The sequence below is a fragment of the Mirounga angustirostris genome, unplaced genomic scaffold, assembly GCF_029215605.1.
Source record: "Mirounga angustirostris isolate CCGP_5_RB_7025 unplaced genomic scaffold, mMirAng1.0.hap1 SCAF_7, whole genome shotgun sequence".
Lineage (NCBI taxonomy): Eukaryota > Metazoa > Chordata > Mammalia > Carnivora > Phocidae > Mirounga > Mirounga angustirostris.
In genome coordinates this window covers 96,572,459-96,590,615 of record NW_026991715.1, presented here as the reverse complement: position 1 = coordinate 96,590,615, position 18,157 = coordinate 96,572,459, and the positions used below count along the sequence as shown (strand labels likewise).

Here is an 18,157-nt window from a genome sequence, read left to right as displayed (position 1 = left end):
TACCAGTATCATTTAGTTTCGAACGCATGTGGTTATTTATGAATCACACCGGCTCCTGCCTGCTATTAGCTTAGATGACTTCATGGTTGCTTGCTGTTCGGCAAATGTGCCCAGCCCTGTTGTTAATCATTTCCGAATGAGGCCTGGGCCCCTGGAGAGGCACGAAGCCCTAATTTAAAAAACACCAAATGACCCAAAGGCAGCTTTGGCGCTGTGACTCCTGCACGTCACGCTCCCATTTATTATGAGCTGAGCTGCCGAGGTCTCCGTCAACTGCAGAGTAACGGGGCTGTAATTTACTGGGACAGCGCTAAAGAAATCTGCCTACACCGCAGGTTCTCCCTCCCGGTTTGGCCCCCCAAAGAAAGACTCTTGCCTGTCCAGCCACCATCCTCAGGGTTGCCAGGGAAGCAGGACAAGTGTTTCCTCCCGGGAAGCACGATCCACCGCCCCACCCCCTGCTTTTCCTCCCCTTTCCCTGACACCTCCTGGGGGCTGCAACTCTGAACTCAGAATGACTCTTCTCCAAGTGCCCGGACTCCTTTTTCCCGGCTGACTCTTCGGAGGTGTTATGGTAAACCTGGGCATTTTGGGGTGCGGATGAGGGCATCACTTGGAGTAACACGAAAGCAGAACAATCTCGTGTCAGTTCTGGGTTGCCTGAACCTCGGGTCTCCGGACCCCCAGGTGCTCCCGGCATGTGTACGTCATACTGGTGCTCATGGGTCATGTGAAAGATGGCAGGGACGACCGTCATCCTGTCTGTGGGTGGGGCGGGTGGGTGAATTCTCTTCTGAGCAGGCTGGGTCACTCCCAGGTGACCTGGGGGTTAAGGCCTGGATCAGACTGCCTGGGTGTGAGTCCCTATTCTGATCATCGCTGGCTGTGTGATTATCTGATTCAACGGACTTAATCTTTCCGTGCTTCTGTTTTCTTGTCTCTAAAATGGAGGAATTCTTAGGATCCACTTGCAGTAGGTATCTTTTTAGGGGTGTGGGTTGGTTGGCATCAATCTCTTTTCGGTAACACTTCCTCCCTTTTCCATGGAGGAGTCACCCTTCTCCACCTCTTAGTCCAGCTGGTTTGGCCTCATGGGCAGAACCATGGCCCAGGTCAGCGTCAGCCCAGAGTCACTGAGAGTGGTTTGAGGCTGAGTATGTGACCCAAGTGGACCAATGTGAGACACTTCTGGGGCTTTCTCTGGAACTATTAGGACAGAGACAGTTTCACTTTGAGAAGCAGAAAGAAGCACATTTCTGACAGTACCATCGGAGCACCTGCATCCAGCCCTAGAACGTAATACCTACTACTGACTTTTTCAGTTACCTGCACTGATAAATTCTCTTCCTGCTTACGGTGGTTTGAACTGATTTTCTCCTCCTTCAGCCAGGAAGGGATCTAACATACTGTTTCCTAAGCTAGTTGCAAAGATTCAAAGATACAATGCAAGTGGTTTAGATGGTGCAGGACTCCGTGCAGGGCCTGCCCGTGAGGCTGCAATTATGGATCCCATCGTCATGACTCCTTCCCCTTGAGGCTCTGCGATGTGTTTTGGGGCCGGTCCTCTCAAAACGTTCCCTCCACACAGAGGAAGCCTGAAGCTATGCAGCCTGTACGGTGCAAAGGCAGGAACAAGTCACGTGACAGATTCCTGGACTAGAGAAGAGACACACTGGGTTTCGGCAGAGTGACCCTGGGCCCATCACCTTCTGGCCCGTGTCTCTTTCCACCACACTCTTTAGTTCTCATCAGAGGACTCTCTGGGCCGTGTCCCTCCAATCCTCAAGGAAAGTCTGAAATGGGTGGCAAGGAAAAGAGAGAACCTCTGGCTGGGAAGGATGGAATGTGGTGGAAAGAGCACTGGGCTGGGAGCTGGGACCCGGGTTCCCACCCCGCTTCTGCTCCTGCTTGTGGCTTGTCTGCAGCACTGCTTCCTGCTCTTGTCCCCAGAAGCCACCCCCCCCACATCTGTTGCTCCTCGAGGGTCCCCATGCACATGCCCTTCCTCCAGGGGCTCTGTCTAGGGAATTTATGTTCTCCCTGCCTAGAATAGTCTCCACTCCCCTCACACATAGGTAACTCCCATTGGCTTCTCAGACTCAGCCCTGGGAGTAGTGATTCGGAGAGCAAATGGTCTTGGGTTCAAATCCCAACTTTATTCTCTACTGGTTGTGTCACTTTGGCAAAGTGACTCAACCTTGCTGAGCCTCTGTTTCCTGGTCTGGGGGATGGGGATAATAGTGGTACATTCTTCAGAGGGGTGATATGAAAAGTGGATATGATAATTAACTAAAGCACGTAGCCCAGTGTGTAGTACACAGACAAGGTTTGATAACTGTCAGTGGCGATTACGATTTTCCTCTCAAAAAGCTTTTCAATGGATGGCCAAAACTGGGTCACGTGCCTCTCCCGTGTATTCCATCAATGGATGGCCAAAACTGGGTCACGTGCCTCTCTCCCAGGTATCGCCATGTGTGCCAGGAGCTTATCTACTTGTCTGTTTCCTCTTCTAGACCGTGAGCTGAGGACAGGGACTGTGTTTCATTATTTTCCTCTCTGGTGTTTAGCACAGCATTTAACACATAGTAGGTATTTAGAAAAGGATGAATAAATAAATGTGGGCAAGTCACTAAGCCTTTCTGAATCTGTCTCCTTACTTTATAAACGAGAGGTCTGGATAAGATAGTTTATTTTTTTAAAAGATTTTATTTATTTGAGGAGGGGGGAGAGAGAGAGAGAGTGAGGAGGGGGAGGGGCAGAGGGACAAGCAGACTCCCTGCTAGACTCCCTGCTGAGTGGGAGCCCGATGTGAGGCTCGATCCCAGGACCCTGAGGTCATGACCTGAGCTGAAGTTGGACACTTAACCGACTGAGCCTCAGGCTAGAATAATTTCTGAGACTCACTTCCCATTTCTAAAATTCAAAATTAATTTTATTTTTTGGTAACACCAAAGGGCCACACCAGCACCAGGGTTTGGAGGCCATAAGGAATCACCTTTTGGCTCACCAGAATTGTCTAATGTTCAACAGCCGGTCAAAAATGGAGTGGGGTTGGGGCACCTTGGTGGTTCAGTCGGTTAAGCATCTGCCTTGGGCTCAGGTCATGATCTCAGGGTGCTGGGATCGAGCCCCGAGTTGGGCTCCATGCTCTTTGGGGAGCCTGCTTCTCCCACTCCCTCTGTCTCACTCCCAGCTCATGCTTTCTCACTCTCTCTCTCAAATAAATAAAGAAAATCTTAAAAAAAATGGAATGGGGTCGGCGCGCCTGGGTGGTGCAGTCAGTTAAGCGTCTGACTCTTGATTTCAGCTCAGGTCATGACCTCAGGGTCTCGAGGTCAAGCCCCGCATCGGGCTCTGCGCTGGGTGTGGAGTTTGCTTAAGATTCTCTCTTTCCCTGTGCCCCTCCCCCTGCTCTAAATAATAATTAATCAATTAATTAATTTAATGGAGTGGGGTTATCTGGGAAGGGAGCAAGCTCCTGGTCTCTAAAGGTAATCAAGCAAAGGGCAATGGAGCCCTTTGCAGAGACGCTGTAGGGAGGACCCATGCAATTGGTAGAGCACGGATGAACAGCCCCGTGTGCATAAATAGCAAGCACCATCTTCCTCCAGGGACAAGGGACTAAAAATACTGAGGATGATGAATGATAATCCCACTCCCTCCCTCATGAGCACACACTGAAACAGCCCTCCCAGAGCTAACTGATTCCAGGTGGCCCTCCTGCAGCTGGGGAGTGACAGCTGGGACCACACACACGCACACAAGGCATGTGGCTCAGTGTGGGGCAAAGATCAGGGAGCACGCAGATCCCTGAAGAAGAACTAGAATGTCCATGAGAATGTTTTCTTTTAGCTATTTTTAGATTAGGAGCAAACTAGGAAAAGCAAATTTTCACCCAGTGTTTTGTACTCAGGGTTCCCTGACAACTCTCCTGTCTCAGGAATGTATTCCATCCACCCACCAACATACACGCACACACACACTCACTCTTAAATTGTCAGGTCTTTCTAGAATACTTTGTGGCCTTTGTCTTGGCTAAACCCGATGCTTATTCTCTCCCCTACCCCAAACTGCCAGCAGCCATGGATCTGTTGTCATGTCTGAAATTCTCATCAAAGTAAGGAAACCTTTTGGAAATGAGAAAAGAAAACACAAATGCTCAAATGCAATTGTAGATATTACAGCTCCTGATTTCACAAAAACCTACCTTTCCCCCCTAACCGTCTAAATTGTGAATATCCTACTATATTCATTCATCTTTAACTCTGCCTTCTTTTATGACAGGAACAACTTCACATTAGCAGTTAGTGATCAATGATTTTTTTTTCATTTGTCTATGTTCCCTCAAAGTCCTTCTTTATAGTTATAAATGTATGCAAGTTATAATTGTGACATATATACCAATTAGGTTTACTTTTCCACATAAGGCTATGTGGTAAACACTTCCCAACACTGCTACCTCGTTTTCATCTTTACCTCTTTTAATAATTGCCCTTCATTGACTGCCTGTGTTATGCTTTTCCTTAAACTGTGGCGCTTGTAGGTACTATTTAAAATGTAGGTTAAAAATTAACAGAGCAACCAAGATCCTAATGCAGAGAACCTTTCCCTCATATTGGATTATTCTTTAGCATAAATTCCTAGCTGTGCAATTACTGGGGAAAAGGATACAAATACCATAAAAGAAACGTCGTCCATAAACATTTTTATTTTTCCTGAATTGGCCTTTATGCGGAAAATGGTTGCTCCCCACTGAGGTATATGGTTGCAACAAGGGCCTCTAAGACCACTTATTATCTATGAGATCCCATGATTCTAAAATGATGATGCCATAGGCCTACTAATTCTTAATTCAAGACGCAAGCAGAAGCATGTGGTATGTTGCTGTGTGTTCCCAATGAATGAATGAGAGCAGTCTGCAATGGGACAGACGAGGTGCCTGGGGAGCAGGAGACCCCGGTGATGTTCTCGCTGCCACCCTGGGAGACCAGACAAATGGACAGGCAAGCATTCTCAGTCTCCCTCCCTTTCCTGGGCTGGGTTGCCCCACTGGAACCACTCGAATTATAAACGTAGGCACATGGTCCCATGAAAATTGGCAGCAGCCCCTGGCAGCAAACCCATGCGGAGAACTGGAAGACCAGGATGGGAGACAATTGGTTGGGATTGAGGGGGGACGGTGGGAAGTGGGAGGGGGCAGCAGGACCAGCCCCGGCCCCGGCCAATGAGAGGAGCCCATCTCCCGCTGCGTTCAACTGGAAACAGGGAAATGGTTCTGCTGATGTTTCCATTCTCAAACTCCCCCGAGAAGGTGGATAATAAATAATGGACAATAACAGATTGCACACTGTCAGCGCGGGTACTTCTTTGCCCTGAGAGAATTGATTTTTAATAAGAGCGCAGATGACACGTGGCGGGAGTTGTTGCTGACACTGGTGTTTTGTGGGCTTCAATAAATCACATCAGCCTGGGGGCTCTGGAATGGACGGGCTCATCGGGTGCTGTTTGCTGATTGCTACTGGGTCCTGAGAAGGGTCCCAGGGCTCTGAGTCAGGAGGCTGGATGCTGCAGCCTCCTGACTGCTGGGTTTGGGGCCAGTTACAACCTGGACCTCGGTTTTCCCGTCTTTACAATGGGCACAATCCCCTCAATCTCACAGCACTGTTGCAAAGGGTTATAGAGGGCAGTGGCCATGAAAAGTGGCATTTCTGTCCTCATGGGAATATCATTCAAAGGATCCTCCTTTGCCAACAAAATATGCAAGATGACAAGGCACAAAGATCAAGTGATAGATAATAGGGCCTAGGGATGGGGGAGATGCCATTCCTGCTCTTGTAAGGTAATAACAAATACCGGTAGTAGCAAGTGAATATTTATAAAGTGTTTGCCATGGGCCAGAGCTATGGTAAGCCTGTCTGTACATCATCTCATTTAATCATCATAAAACCCTTCGAGGTAATTACCACCTGGATTTTACGGAAGACACACAGCTAGGGAGGGGCAGAGCCACGCTTGGAAAGTAGGTAGAATCTGTGGCCATCTTGTCTTTGCTAGGAACTCACCTGCCTCAGTGGGCTGCCCTCTACCCTGAGTAGGACAGGGCGAGGCAGGTGTCATATGGTGATAAGGTGGGGGGCAGGTATGGAGGCTGCAGACTCCAGAACCCCGTCTAAAGGGGCAGGTCTGCTCAGCCTTGCAAGAATATAGATGGGAGCCCCGGAATGGCCACATCTCTCCATTTTCCAAGAGAGATTAGAAATTAGGATTTGTATGAGAAGACTCCTGATGTTTAACTGTTAGCAACTTATTAAAACTTTGTGGTTTTGAAAAGATACTCTGTGAGCCAAGTGACTCCACAGTGGCTAACTCATAGCTGTCTGTGAGCTGAACCAGGCGTCTGGGCTTCTAGTTTGTGACCTCTGATACACCCTGCACAGGTTCACAGTGTTCCCGCTGCCCCTCTGAAGCCAGAGGGACCAACAGCGGAGTGGTCCTCAGCACGGTGGCCACAAACCACACACCGTGCTCTACTAGGGTGCAGAATACAACTGCACGTGCTAATCCTCACCAGGGAGGTGCTAGCAAGCTCGCTGTGCACAAGAAGCCGCAGCAACTCAGAGTGGCTTGTGATCTGTGCTGGCCCGTGGGAGCGCGGGGCTGGGGAGCTGTGGGGGCAGATAAGAGCACTCAGCACTGCGTGCTGGACTTGGTTAAGCACGAGTGGGCATCGGGGCTCTGGGGCACTCACAGCACTCGGAGAGACCGCAGCCCGTCGAAGGCGTGGACGGGGATGCACCGCAGCTGGTTGTAGCTCAGGATCCTGCGGAAGAAGACACAGGTGTGCTCTTGGCCATTCCTAGTCTCAGCTACTTACGGCCGTACTGTCCATTCTGCGGACCAGTCAAAGCAAATGGTTTCTTTATCTTTCTAATTTTAAGATATTGACAAAAAACCATCCCAACAATAAAGGGAAGAGAAACACCTTTCACCGCTCCAGAAAGTTCCCTGGCTTTGTTTCCCCAGCTTCCTCTCGTGCTCCACGGCAGGCGGGCCCCTAACCAGCTTTGCCATCACCTCCCTCTATTGTCAAATGGTCAGTGCTCACAGCGTGCCGAGCTAATGGGAAATAAATGGATCTGAGCAAAATACAGTTGTGTAGGGAAACCCTCCACTGGGAAAGAAAATTCACAGATCACAGAAGGTATTCCAAAGAGGGCCTTCTTCAGAAGTAATTAGGTGTCAGTTCCTCTCTAACTGCCCAGACAGTAGAGTTCTGCCCTACTTTATTTTCCTTCTGGTGATTAAGGTCTGCTCTACATGGGGGCAGCCATAGCCCTGAGGATCACTAGAGCAGAGAACACAGGCCTGAGGGGCAGGGAGAGAGGATGGCCACACGCCACTCACTGCCAGGCCCCTGTTACACGCAGCACCCCACTGTACTCACAGGGTGGAGAGGTGAGACATGTTACTGAAGGTGTAGTTGGTCAGCACGCCAATGCTGTTGTTGCTCAGGTCACTAGGAAAAGTAAAATAGAAGGGCATACTTTACTGTTGTTGCATCTGTAGGGGGTCATTCCCAACTTTCACACATTCGTGTATGCCTGCTGTCCGTCTGTCCGTCCGGCCATCCATTCGTCCATCCACTCACCTATCCACCCATTCATCCAGTATTTTCATTCAAGATTTATTCAATCCCTCATTCAAGCGTTTGTTGTTCATCCATCCATCCATTCACCTAGTCAACCATTCAATTACAAGTCCATCCTTCCATCTCATCCTCCCGGCAACACAGAACACACGAGATCTCTCCTTATTCTAGCGCCATTTTCCCCAGGGCAATCCTTTCTTCCCCTGTTCCTCTCTCACTTCTGGCATTCATTTGTCCCATCTTATCAGATTCTCTCTTAGGGGGAATGAGGTTGGTGGGGGTGTAGTGCTCTGCCAAATACAACCTCCAGCTTCTCTTCAGGGACAACTATCCCAAGCAGTGGTGTTCAATAGTAGCTGCACATTAGAATCCCCTGGAGAGTGTTTACACCCTCCGAGGCCTGGGTCCCATGTCCAGATATTCTGGTTTACAGATCAGATATTCTGATTTAATTGCTTGAGGATGGTTTGGAGCATCAGTATTGAACAAACAAATTAATCAGCTGAGGGTGAGGACCATTGCTCTAGAGGAGTGGTTCTCGACTCCGGGCACATTTGCTTCCCCAGTGACATGTGGCAACGTCTGGAGACATTTTTGGTTGTCGCTACTTGGGGAGGGACGCTACTGGCATCTCATCAGTAGAGGCCCTGAGATGCTGCTGAACATCCCAGTGTCCAGCACAGCCCCACAACCCAGCATGACCTGGCCCCAAATGCACGCAGGGCCGAGGTGGAGAAATCTCACCTAGAGGCTGGTTTGGGGGATAGGTAAGAAGCCAGCCTGAATGAGGTGACAGGTGGCTTTCTTCCACCCTTCTTCAGTAGCCCCACTTTCCCAAGGGCAACAGTGATTCATTCTGAAAGAACTCTCCTTCTCCCCCTGTGGACTGGCTCCCTGCTCCCTGAGCAGCCAGGGTGATCTTCCAATGACCACTCACTCAAGGAATTATTTTGTACCCTTATGGTTCCCCTCCTGGCAAGGCAGTGATGCTGTCAGGGGCAAAGCTCATGGACCACCCAGCTTCCTGGGCCCCACCCATGCCCCGCAGCCCTGCTCCTCATTTGGGAGTTTTTCCTGGGTCTTGGCCGACTTGGAGTCGGTAGGAGCTACCACATGAAGGAACCTAATTTGAACCATCTACTTGGAACATTTTCTCTTTTCTTTTTTTCTTTTTTTTAAAGATTTTATTTATTTATTTGACAGAGAGAGACACAGCGAGAGAGGGAACACAAGCAGGGGGAGTGGGAGAGGGAGAAGCAGGCTCCCCGCAGAGCAGGGAGCCCGATGTGGGGCTCAATCCCAGGACCCTGGGATCATGACCTGAGCCGAAGGCAGACGCTTAACGACTGAGCCACCCAGGCGCCCTACTTGGAACATTTTCTAGGCAACTAGAGGAGGAAGAAGAAATGCTCATTTAAGCTTCTGGCAAACCTCAGTGTGGCCGCAGCTTACAAGAAACTGGAGGCTGGGGAGTCTCAGGATTTAATTGGGGCCCCAGAAAGTCAGAGGCTCCCCCACCTGTCCCTAAGCCAAGGAGGAAGGTGATGTGGATGGTCAGTGATGCCAGGCTCTGGGTATTTCTCTGTGTAGTTCTCACTGGTAAGACCTGCCACATCAGAATGGCTCATGCCTCCCAGCTGCCTCTCTGCTCCACCCCGGGAGAAAGCGTAGGAATGCCGTGAAGCCCACAGACCGTCCTCTCTTACCCTCCACATAGTTTCCTGAGCTCCCCCAGGAGAGAACATTACATGCCCCCCCGCCCCCATGCCCGGCTCCTTACATAAGTGTCAGGTGTCGGAGGGCGGACAGCTCCCTGGGCACGGCTGTTAAGTGGTTTCCTTCCAGGTACCTGAAAGAGAGGTGCAGAGTGACGCCTGGTCAAGAGACACTGCACACATGGTCGTTTCTCAGAGGCCCCTCCTCCAACTTTCTGGGTTAGGTGGGGCCTCTGTTTTGCTCCCTCAAAGCTCCTTTTCTCCCCTGCCCCCACCTCAAAGCACATACTACATTGTCATTTAATATTGATTGGTGTGATTATTCAACAAATGACACTTTCCCCCACTGGACCACTCTCCTCCATGATGGCAGGGCTGTTGTCTGAAACCATCCAGTGTTGGACCCCCCAGAGTGTGCACACAGCTGTCACACAGTAGGTGTCCAGTAAACATTTCTTGAATACATAAAGCACTCACTCTGTGCCCGGCCCTCACAATACTCTCACATGGCAAGGATTCACACCTGAGGCAACAATTTCAGAGATGTTCAAACACCTGCCCAAGGTCACACAGCGAGTGAGTGGCTGAGCCAGGATTCGAACCCAGGTCTCTCTGACTACAGTCTTACCGCAGTTCCTATGGCCTCTACTTAGCTACTGGAGAACATGGGAGAGCTGAGCCACGATTCCTGTCAAGAACCCTAGTTCAGGCTTGCATATGTCCGACGTGCACCGGAAGCGGAGGAAAAGGGGCATGTTCCTAGAGCACTGTGCTGTGGTTCCCAGCAGGACGACTGCCTGCGGGCGGGGGGACGTGCCAACAGATGGAGACTCCTGCTGGACAGGCAAAGCTTGAGCCTAGACCTGACTGGGCTTCAGGGTCCTGCACTGACCTGCTCACCTGGGATGAGGCCACCTCCTCCAACACTCGAGTGTGCTTGAGGACAAGAGAAGGAAGTCTTGTTTTGATCACGAATTACAAAAGTGACGACTACCCTCAAGAGGTGACATGGGCCAATTCATTCACTGCCATCCTGGCTGTGAACTCCTTCCCCCTGGGCTTCCTGTTGCTCTCGGGACAAAATGACAAAACCTTGAAGATGGCTTACAATGCCTGCTCTGGTCTCCTGGGCGAACCTCCCTTGACATAAGGCCCCCAGAGCTTCCTCTTGGAATGGTGCCGATGCCCACAGGTGCAGAGTCTGCCTTAAGCTCCAAGAGGGCAGACCCTCCATCTTTATCTGTAGCCCAGTGCTTCTCAAACTTTAACATAGGTACACATCACCTGGGATCTTGCTAAAAGGCAGATTCTTTTTTTTTTTTTAAAGATTTTATTTATTTATTTGAGAGAGCAAGAATGAGAGAGAGTACATGAGAGGGGGGAGGGTCAGAGGGAGAAGCAGGCTCCTAGCTGAGCAGGGAGCCCGATGCGGGATTCGATCCCGGGACTCCAGGATCATGACCTGAGCCGAAGGCAGTTGCTTAACCAACTGAGCCACCCAGGCGCCCTCTTTTCTGAATTTTTGTATATTCTATCAACTGAGAAGGGTATTGAAATCTTTTACTGTAATTACAGATTTGGTTTTTGTTTCTCTTTTTTTTTTTTTTTAAAGATTTTATTTATTTATTTGAGACAGAGAGAATGAGAGACAGAGAGCATGAGAGGGAGGAGGGTCAGAGGGAGAAGCAGACTCCCTGCCGAGCAGGGAGCCCGATGCGGGACTCGATCCCGGGACTCCGGGATCATGACCTGAGCCGAAGGCAGTTGCTTAACCAACTGAGCCACCCAGGCGCCCTAAAAGGCAGATTCTAATCTGGTATGTCTGTGGCGGGTTGGAGAGTCTGCATTTCTAACAGGCTGCTGGGTGAGGGTGGGAAGTGCTGGTCTGCAGGCTGCGTTTGGAGTCACAAGGTACTGGTACACTGCCTGGCATCCAGCAGACCCACCACCGAATGGTTGAATGGGATGACATGGGTTAAAACAGGATAGGAGTGAGTTTGTCAATGACCAAACCAGGCTTAGCTTTAAGGACAAGTTGGAATGGGTGTTTCCTTAAATTAGGGCCAAGTGACTTTATTTCCAGGGCTGGCCTCTGGGAATCCTCATGGCCCAGAGCACTGGGCAGGACCCCATATGGTCTGAGGTTGCCATGGCATGTTGGATTGTTGTCCCTTCGGTCCTTAATCCTTTGTGGCGTACCTATTATGTGCCAAGAGCTATGCTAGACGAGAGGGGTAGATACAAAGATGAACCAGAGTCCATTTCTGCCTTCAGGGAGCTTGATCATCTGGCCTAAAATTCAGCCACATACACTTAGATCATGCCCTCAGGCAGAGGAGCTAAGAGAAATGTGTTCACTGATGCATTCATTTGTTCAGGCAGAAATGTTTATTGGGCAACTGCAGTGTGCCAGGTAGTGTATATCCTGGTGAAGACAGGCGTGATGCCTACTTTCTGGCATTTAAAAATCTAATGTGGAGAGGAAGGGGGAGGGAGTGGGAGAGAGGGGAAGAGGGAAAGTGGCGGGGGAGAGAGAGAGGACATACACAGAAAGTGACATAAATTACAAACTGTGATGCGGACTTTGAAGGAAAGGAGCAAAGTTCTGGGATGGAGTCGCAGCTGAGGCGGGGATGCTGGGGATGGCAAGAGCAGGGGAGGAGGGACAGTCGGGCAAGAGTGAGGCCTGTGGAGGGCCCTGAGCTTGGGTGTTGTTGAGGCAGAGAAAGAAGGCCGGGGAGGCCGGTCTGGTGGGCTAAGGGAGATGGGCAGATCACCCTGAAGCCTCGGAGGTGGGTTTATTCCAAGTGCAGTGAGTGACCGCAGATGGGTGCAGGGGGGGCTGGTGTCACAGGAGAGCTTACCCTGCGTTCACCCTTCTGCTCTGCCCTGAAGGACGGGTGGCCGGGCATTCACATTCTGTGTGGACACTGGCCCTGTGGCTCAACAGTGGGGGCAAGGAGCAGGCGTGTGAAGAGCTTCCAGCCTTCTCCACTGGGCAGGGAGGTTCTGTGGGTGTGGTGGGATTCTGGGGTCATGCTGGGCCACCTGCCCTCAGGGAGTGTTTTGTGGACAGTGTGGCATGGAGGGAGGGAGGGAGCTGGATGAATGAGCAGGGCTGGTGCGGAGGCACTGCGCCAGGGAGCGTCTCTGCTGGAGGGAGGCTAATTAGCCATGAGGGAGCCACTTGAAGGGGTCTAGCCTCGGGCTGGCAGAGACCGCTCACCCTCTCCCATGCTGCTCATTCTCTCACTCTCGTTTGTTTGCTACAACTACTTAGCAAACTTGAGACATCTAAGATGAAACCCAGAATAAGATACCACAACCCTAAGTCTCCCTGCTGGGGTGTTTACAGAAGGGCCCATGACAAGCACATCTGAAGCAAGTTACTTAACCTCACAGACAAGGAGACATAGTGACAAGGAAAATAACAACACAGAAGTCTAGTACTATGGGATCCAGCGACTCTGGTCTGTTATCCAATCCTCTCAAGAGGATCTTGCTGGCTGTTTGGTCCATTTTGCTGACAAGAACACTGAGGCTCAGAGAGGGAGAAATCAGGTCTGCTGGGCTGCACGGCCCAAGAAGTCAAACCATGCTATTTCAGCTCTCCGCCTGGAGCTCCTTGTTTTCGCCTTTGGCCATCTCTGTCCTGAGAGGATTCGCTCTACCACAGAACTTACTCTCTCACCTCCCCTAGAACAGAAGCTGCATGCAGCAGGGATCTGGGGCCACTTCTGTTTCCTGTTGCGTCCCCAGAGCACAGTGGAGGGCTTAGCGCACAGTAGGACCTCAAATATTTGCTGAATGAATGAATGAACAAATGAAGAGAAGGGCTGTTCATAGGGCCCTGGATTAAACAAACAAAACCTACAGTGGTTTCACAGAATGCCCTGTGCCTTGCCCACGTCCATCCGTAAGGCAGGCCATGCTCTATAGATGATTATAGATGATATAGATTTGCTGAACAGTTGAATGAACACATAAAATGACCACTGGAGTTCAGGGAGGCTGACAGCATGCTCATCTGACACAGGGAGCTTCCGGCGAGGTGGGGGTTGGCTGGAGGATGGGCAACGTGACACAGATGCTTCTGGAACCTCTGGGCCTGCCGTGCCAGTTCCCTGGGTTCCAACCTGGCTTTGATCGGTGCTCTGCCGATGCTGACTGGATCAGCCTTGCTCCCTGCTTAAAATCCTTCCTTGGCTTCCACTGCTTGCTAGAGAAGGACTACCTGAATCCTGCCCAAATCCCTCCAAGCTCTGTGGCCCATCCTAGATTAGTCAGGGTTCTCTAGAGAAACAGACCAATTGGAGAGAGAGACACACACACACACACACACACATATAAATATATATACGGAGGAAGAGAGAATTTGTTTTTAAAATTTTTTTAAAAAGACTTGAGAGAGAGAAAGAAAGAAAGAGAGAGAGAGAGAGTGCCCACATGCATGTGGAGAGGGGCAGAGGGAGAGAATTCTCAAGCAGACTCCCCACTGAATGTGGAGACTGACATGGGGCTCAATCCCAGGACCCTGAGATCATGACCTGAGCCAAAACCGAGAGTTGGCCACCCAACCGACTGAGCCACCAGGCGCCCCAAGAGAGAATTTACTTTAAGGAAGGGACAGCAGGTTGGAAACTCAAGTAGGACTTCTGTTACGATCTTAAGGCAGAATTCCCCCCTTCTACAGAAAACTCTAGTTTTTTTGTTTTTAAGACCTTCTACTGATTATATGAGGTCTACATCCTCATTATTCTGAGTAATCTCCTTTATTTAACTGCATCCACAAAATACCTTCTGGGCAACACGTGGGCACCACAGCCCAGTCAAGTTGACCCATGAGATTCAGCGTCCCAGGCCCTGCCTGCCTTTCCTGTTCACCCCACAGCAAACCCTCCCTTGGCCTCAGCCCCGCCCCCTGAGTGCCCCAGGCTCCTTTTGGGGGGCAGGTCTGGGAGCACGCGTGTTACTCCCCTTGCTAGTTCACTCCAACGGCTGCTCAGAGCTCAGCTGGCACACTGACTCCCCGACATCATCCCCCACACCCCCTGGGGACGTGACAGGCTACTCAGTCCAAGCTCTCAGTGCAATTTCTTCCCAGCATCTCACCCCCGTGACGTCCACGTGTGAGTCTGTGATTAGTGGGGCGGAGCCATGGCTGCTTGCTGCAGCATCCCAGGATGCTGGCTGGCAGCAGATGCTCAGGAAACGCCATCCGTGTGATGCAAACCCCAGGAGTCCCCAGGGAGAGCTGCGTGCGGCCCGGCAGGGCTGGGGGGGCCCGTGTGGGAGCTGCTTTAAGGGCACCACGTCCCTGGCAACCTGGTGCTGTGGCACAGAAGACGCGGAATCAAAAGGCTTCACATCACAAATACAGAGGTGGCTGTGTGGGAAAGCTCTCTTTGTGCAAAGCCCTTCCTGAAGACTCTGAACTCCAAAATTGCCTGTAGCCTGCAGCCCGGCCCCAGAGGGACGCTTTTAGGAGACAGCATTCTTGCCCTGCCATCCTCAGAAGGATCAGAGCTTCTCCAGTGGGTCAACCTTTGTGTTGATCTGCATTTAAATGCTCTGTTTTAGCCCCAGCTCGAGCAGGAGGATCCGGCTGCCTCACATGAAAATCCACACAGAGCTCTGTCGAAGGGATGCCCCCCACTTCTGTTGGGAGTTTTGTGGTGTGGATAAGTGCCACATGCAGAGCTCTCGGACCTGCTGAATGGAGAAGGAGAAGGGCAGTTGCCTTCCAGGAGCCCCGCTCATGGCCAGGGTTTCCACCAGGGGCCTAGGATGATGTGGCTCCCGCTCAGGAGTCAGGCAGCCCAGGCTCACATCCTGGCTCCACGAGCTAATAGCTGTGTGACCTTGGGCAACTTACTTCACCTCTCTGAGCTTGCATTTCATCTGCAAAAGGGGGCTTATCATGATTGCCATCTGGAAGTGGTTATGAGGATTAAACGAGTCTCTGTGAAAGCCCTTGGAACAGTGCTCAGCACAGTGGTTTTCAGTGTGTTCTGAACACACACACACACTCTCCATCCAATAATACATATGAATATGAATACATATCACAGATAAGGATCCCCTTGCTGTCTATTCTCTATTCTTCTTCCAGACATAGTATTTCTAAAATGAGAATCGCATCATGTCACTTTCCTGTTTAAAATTCTTCCTTGGCTCCCGCATTTCTCCTGGGATAAGGAGTCAGCTCTCACCATGGCCTACGGGAACTGCAGATCCTTCTTGAGTTTTCAGGACACACCAGTCTCTTTTCCATTCTATTTGCTCCATTACTGGTCTTCTGGTCTTCTAACTTTAAGATCTTTCCACATTTGGGTCTTCACAAAATATTTTCGTTCTTTCTACTGCTTTCCACGTCCTGCCCCCGCCCCCTTTTCCTGGGAAACACTATTCTCTGTCCTATCTGAAATGCCTCATTTCCAGATTAGCCTTCTTACATCCTAAGTTTCTGACACCAGGGGTCTTATCTGTCACATTAGCTGCTGTGTTCCCAGCTCCTGGGACATTATCTGGCACAATAAACTCAGTGAACACCTGAATGCATGAAGAGGGCTTCTCTCAGCTTGTGGCCTGTGCTCTGGCCTCCCTCAGTCCCTCCCACAGATGGCCATCACTGCCTGATAGCCTCGAAGTGTCCTCTACTGAAGCCATCTGCTGAGGGCTTCTCTGGGCCAAGGCCTGTGCCAGGACTCCTAAGTGCTGCCCTGCCCAGAGCCAGCTGCCTCCAGCTGGCTGCAGGCAATTTCTGTCCCTTCCCCGGGCCAGAGAAAGGCAAGAATATAGTCACCGCTGGGCACTTGCTCTCTAAAGTGCTCTGGGGAACCTGCTGAGCAGGGGTGGGGTGGGGAGGTGCCAATATGCAAAGAAAGCAGCAGCTGGTATTGCCAGACAGGGTACGGCTGTCAGGACGGGCCCAGCCGGAACCAGTGACAGGTCCCTCTAGCATCATGGCAGGGGCGCCATGTTTGCCTTGTCCCCGCTGAAATGCAGGTGGCAGGTTCCAAGGAGACGCATGACGGCCTCCTGCAAATCAACGAGCCAGGCCACTGGGCAGAGCACATGGGGGACCCAGGCCTCTGCCAAAGGAGTAGTTGAGTGGCTAAAGGATGGGGCTTGGGGTCAGACAGCCCTGGGCTCGAGTTGATGTTCTGCTGCTTCTTGGCAGTGTATTCTCAAGAAATTCTTCAACTTTCCCGAGCCTCAGTTACCTTCTCTGCAAGATGGGAGTAACAGTACCTGCCTTATAGGATTCCTGGGAGGATTAAGTCAGATCACGTATGGAAACCATTGATCACAGCGCCTGGCACACGGTACGTGCTCGGATTGCTGACTGTGGTGGATCGCAGCCGGCCAGACACATCTTCCCTTGGTTTCCTAAAGCCTAGGGTGGGCAGAACTGCCTGCCCTCCTCCCTATCCCAGAGCACATTCTGTCCCTGCCACTCCTCCGTGCTTGTCACTTCCTACATTGCTCTACCCCTTCTCTAGCACGCACCTCTGTCGCCCTAGATTTGAGCTGCTTGCTGTACCCCAGATCCCCATCTTCGGGCCCCCTGGAGTTAACCAGTGCCAGGCCAGGTCTTACCCCCCTCCTTCAAGCAGTGCATTCTTCTCATTACCTCCTGCCATACTCAGTCTCACAGAGCTTTGTCTCAGCCCGTGCTCTGGTGGTTAAGCCCCAAACCCTTTCAAGCCTCCTATCAGTGCTGTGGATGTGTGCGTACCGTGAGTCTGCTTCCCAGGATGTCCACAGACTCCACACCCCAGCATAAATCCCCTCTTCCAACAGTGGTACCTGGGGGAGATATGTCATCCTTCCCTTCTCCTCTCCTCGGGATGTCAGTGGTGGGAAAACAAATCCATGCTCACAGTCCTCACACGGAAATCAGTTTCAAAATTTCCTGGATATTAAGAAGGAGTGGACTGCAGGAGATGGGGAGGGGTGCATTGTTTGCTGGCACTAGATTCTCATTCTCCTCTCTAGCCCTCAGGAAGATGTGGATTTACAGGGTTTGTTTCCAGAATCAGGAAGGTCTGATGTTAATAAACATCCCCTTAAATGCAAGCAAAGAGAGTTTTTAGGTCTCAGTTCTTCCGGAATGGTGAGCCTGAGTCTACGAGGCTCATGGCCCAGCAAGAACAGAACTTTTCTGAAGCTGATGAGGGCCTACCTTTGCAGACTGAATTTGTGTCACCTACCTTGGGGGCTGATATGTCTGCTTCTGCCCTGCTGTCAGTAAGCTTTTGTAGGCTTGCTTCTAAATCAGGACCCTGCTGTTGACTTCTAGTAGGGGTCTGGATTGTTTGCCTGCTAGTGTGTAATTACCTGAGTGGTTCTTAAAGTGTGGTCCGCAGGCCACTGGGGCTCCTCTAGACTTTTTCAGGGCTCTGTGAGACTGGAACTACTTCTTTGATAACATTAGAATATTGTTTTCCATTTATACTGTGTGAGGAAAACTGCTGACACCTCAGTATGAATCAAGGCTGTGACACCACATGATAACAAGACTATAGTCTTCCCCTTTAAGTACATGCAGGTAAAAAAAAAAAAAGCCAGTTGCACTTGAGAATGCCCTCCGTGAAGCAGTGAAAAATTATTAATTGCTTTAAACATCAACCCTTGAACACACATCTTTTTAATATTCTGCGTGGCAAGACAGGAAACACGCATAAAGCATTTCGGCTTTGGTTTTCCAGAGAAAAAGCTCTGGTTTCACTGAGTTACAAGCTGAACTAGCCGTTTTTTAAAAATTTTCTTCCATAAAACACCATTTCTC

At 50.7% G+C, this 18,157-nt stretch overlaps 1 protein-coding gene across 3 annotated transcripts in view; it reads right to left on the bottom strand.

The window, feature by feature from the left end:
• SLIT3 (slit guidance ligand 3) overlaps positions 1-18,157 on the bottom strand; it is a 605,319-nt gene that overhangs the window by 45,437 nt on the left and 541,725 nt on the right. For 2 of the 3 annotated variants that reach the window (XM_045901662.3, XM_064596588.1), the window contains exons 21-23: positions 9,429-9,497; positions 7,445-7,516; positions 6,749-6,820 (exon numbers count right to left, since the gene is read on the bottom strand). In XM_045901662.3, coding sequence (XP_045757618.1) covers positions 6,749-6,820; positions 7,445-7,516; positions 9,429-9,497 — 213 coding nt within the window. The remainder of the gene's footprint in view (positions 1-6,748; positions 6,821-7,444; positions 7,517-9,428; positions 9,498-18,157) is intronic. The other variant, XM_045901670.3, reaches the window with a different exon arrangement.